At 45.3% G+C, this 3,755-nt stretch overlaps 1 protein-coding gene across 1 annotated transcript; it reads left to right on the forward strand.

Annotated features, from left to right (window-relative positions):
- The first annotated feature begins 377 nt into the window (after positions 1–377).
- Positions 378–1,780, forward strand: LOC115659202 (C2 calcium-dependent domain-containing protein 4C-like). Its single transcript, XM_030579103.1, has one exon. The coding sequence runs from the start codon at positions 378–380 to the stop codon at positions 1,605–1,607; it is 1,230 nt and encodes a 409-aa protein (XP_030434963.1). The 3' UTR covers positions 1,608–1,780.
- Positions 1,781–3,755: the final 1,975 nt, after the last annotated feature.

Raw genomic sequence — 3,755 nt, forward strand, 5'->3', positions numbered from 1 at the left:
ATGAAGACTCGGCACAGCACTTCTGAAAGGTTGCCAACCCCTGTCCTAGAGGCACCTGTCATGTCTCACCACTACAGAAGAAGGCTCTCTCATTAATTCTTTACATTTGTGATTTTGCTTCAGTTCATTTAAAATCACGCTCAGGCTTTTTTATTTTAAAGTCTCCTTCCCTAACTATGAAGTCTGTAGCTGGTTCCTCCTGATGCAGTGTTTAATTCTGCCTCCCTCTGGACCATTAGTGGCTGCTGGATTTTATGAAAAGCAGTGAATGATCCTCATCTTACTTTTCCTGTGTTGCAGGTTCCAGTGACCAGCCTTTCCCCTAGGACAGCTCTCTCCTCCTGTACGATAGCTGTGTGTTTCACAAACTGTTACTGATGTGGTGCTTGGAGAAACTCAGCAAGGCTTCAGAGCCAATCGTGTTGGGAAAAGAAGAAGTTTGCTTCTGGAATAGAGCCCGGAAGGCAATGGTTGCTTCTCCCAACATCTTAACCCCAGACAGGATTCCAGAATTCTGCATCCCATCCAGACTGATTAGCTCCCATTCTGCAAGGGATCCCAGCTCCCACATCCAGTCCTATGCAGAGACCAACCTGTACCCTCATTGTGAACCTGATCACAACCCCAGCACACAGCTGCCACATATCCTCTCAACTGAAATTGTTAATAACTTCATCTCAGTGGAAGAAAGCACCAACTCAGACCCACAGTCACAGGCAGCACTTTCTCTGCTCCATTTCCCAAAGGTGCAGACCTCCTATGGATTCTGCACTTTGCTGGAAAGTCCCCACACCCGAAGAAAAGAGAGTATTTTCCACAGTGACCCATGCAGCTGTTCTATGTCCTGTCTACTGTTGCTTCCAAGTTCCAGAATCTGCTACAAAGGAGTAGATTCCAGCATCATCAGCTCTACCGCCACCAGACTCCCTTCTTGGCATCCACACCTGCCAAGACAAGACACTTATGACTATGATACTGCTTCCTCCTACTCTTTATTTACAATCCAGAGCCGAGAGGGACTGCTCTGCAGGGCTTTAAAGGCAGAAAACAAGTCCAGCATGCTAAGGGAGAACTCCTTATCCACAGATGAAGACAGCTCCACAGACAACAGCTCCAATCCCAATAGGTGGTCTTTGGCAAGTTTATGCGAGTGCTCAAGCACACAAAGCTCTTCTGGGTCACAGTCACCCATCTTTCCCCAGGATTTTACTAATGGCAGAGAGAGACTTAGAAATGCGCATACAGTATTTCTTGATAGAAGAGGAATCTTGAGACTGTCCTCTGACTACTGTCCTGAAAGCAGAAGGCTTAGACTCTGTCTGATAAGCGCTGAAGGCTTATATGATGTATTTATGGAACCTAAAAGGATTAATTGTTGCATCACATTCTGTCTTGTGCCAGGGAAAGTTCAGAAACAAAGAAGCACTATTATAAAGAGAAGCAGAAATCCCATCTTTAATGAGGACTTCGTCTTTGATGGTATTTCTAAGGATGATCTTCACAGACGATCAATCAAGATAAAAGCTGTTAATAAAGCATCTACTATGAAGAGAGATTATATTTTAGGTAAAATTGAATTGTGCTTATTGAGTATGGTGCCTATCTGAGGGGCACAGGAAAGCAATATAAGTCTAGTCTATTTTGAGCTAGGTAAATTTACTTTTGAATAAGATGTGTATTTTATGTGCAGGAGCGGCACCAGAGTTTCTGACGCCCTAGGCAGAATTCTGGGGGAGGCATTTTGTCCACTCCCCACGGGGCACGCAGGAGCTTCTGGTTCTGCTCCCATTGCGCCACGGAAGAAGGACCCTCCGCCGAAATGCGGGAGGCGACAGTGGCAGTCATTGAGCTGCTCAATTGCCTGCCGCTGTTTTCCGCGGCATGTCGGCAGAAGGTCCTTCTTCAGCTGTGTGACAGGAGCGGAACCAGAAGCTCCCATGGGGAGCGCACAAAATGCTCCCCCCTCCCGAATCCTAGCACCCTAGGCAGGGCCGGCCTTAGGATTTATGGTGCCCTAGGCGAGATTGTTAAACTGGTGCCCCTGTGCCTGATCTGCTCTTAGCAACACAAACATAAGCTTACAGTATTGGAAAACTTGCCACATTCACGTTATTAAAACCAGTTTAACTTAATGAAGCACACTGTAATGCTGATGGACTAGCACTAAAGAAGCAGCACTATAGAAAAAATTCTGATATGACAGAATGATGCAAATAATATTTTTTTTAATTTATCAAAATTTTATTGGAAATTTATATGAAAAGGTATTGAAACAAAGATTTGTTTTTAATTAAAAGCAATCTTTCTGGCTTTTTTGGCTGCAAAATCAGTAATAATGTCATTGTATGACAAAGACAAAGTTGTGTCTTGTTTGATTGCAAGAATAGCAAGACCAGTTAAGCGTTCCTGACTCATGGTAGAGTGGAGATAGTTTTTAATGAGCTTTAGTTTTGAGAAACTCCGTTCTCCTGATGCTACTGTTACAGGAATTGTCAGTAGAATACAAGTGGCAATATACACATTAGGATATATGTCAACAAGTTTGCGGGTATGAATAAACTGTACAATGTCCATCACCGATTTTGCATGTGGCAACATTGATGACAGTGTACTCAATTCTTCGTACAGTTCAAGTCCATTTAAATCAAAACTATCACCGTGCTTCAGGAGGCTCTCTAGGTTCTTGCACTTTGTCATTAGTTGCTCTTGTTTTCCTATTTCGTTGAATTTAGTTATGTCATTCAAAAATCCAAACTGTTCATGGTGTACTTGCAAGGTATTAAACCTTTCATCAACAGCAGATACTGCTTTATCCATCACAACATTAAAAAATTCAACCTCAAATTTATTTTCTGGATCGTCTATGGGAATGATCTGCTGTACAGATTCTTCACAAAGAAGTGTCCCTGGCCTTTTAAACTCATATTAACTATGTATTTACTTTACGAAAGTTGGAGAAAACATTGTGAAAACGTAAAACATTGGCTGCCCAACTTCTGGGCTGGCAAAAGTTATACTGACTCACAGGGGGAAAAAAAAGCAGGAGAATCTTAGTACAACATATGGTCACTTTATACCAGGGGTCGGCAACCTTTCAGAAGTGGTGTGCCAAGTTCACTGTAATTTAAGGTTTCTGGTGCCAGTAATACATTTTAATGTTTGTAGAAGTGTCACGGGGTCACCGGGCGATGCTCTGGAACTGCTCCCCACAAAGCCAGTCAGGACTTTGGGGAGCCTCCTCTCCCTTGGAGCAGACTTGTTCAGGGCAAGAAGCTCACCTCCTGGGTCTCTCCTTGGAGCATTCAGCATCCTCTGCCCCTCCGTGCGCTTCCCACAGCGAGCCCGCCTCAGTGGGGTCCTGGGGAAGCCACCGGGTCCTGCACCCCCACTTTGCAGTCAGATGTGACTCTTAGCCAGCCAGTAACACAGAGGTTTATTCGATGACAGGAACAGGTCTAAAACAGAGCTTGTAGATACAGCGAACCAGACCCCTCGGCCGGGTCCATTCTGGGGGGCAGTGAACCAGACCCCCCACGTCTGCACTTCACTCCTCGACCCCAGCCAGCTCCAGACTAACAACCCCTCCCAGCCTCTCCTTTCTCCTCAGCCCCTTTCCCGGGCCAGGAGGTCACCTGATCCCTTTGTCTCCAACACCTTCAGCTGGCACCTTTGCAGAGAAGGGGCCTAGGCCATCAGTTGCTAGGAGACAGAGTGCCAGGCATTTAGGTGCACTGTCCCTTTGCTCTTCAGCAATC

This window comes from Gopherus evgoodei, chromosome 10 (genome assembly GCF_007399415.2).
Source record: "Gopherus evgoodei ecotype Sinaloan lineage chromosome 10, rGopEvg1_v1.p, whole genome shotgun sequence".
In the NCBI taxonomy this organism is placed as follows: Eukaryota; Metazoa; Chordata; order Testudines; family Testudinidae; genus Gopherus; species Gopherus evgoodei.

What these genes read in the sequence shown, in the direction of transcription:
- LOC115659202 (XM_030579103.1), top strand. Translation starts at nt 378, where the DNA reads ATGTGGTGCTTGGAGAAACTCAGCAAGGCTTCAGAGCCAATCGTGTTG.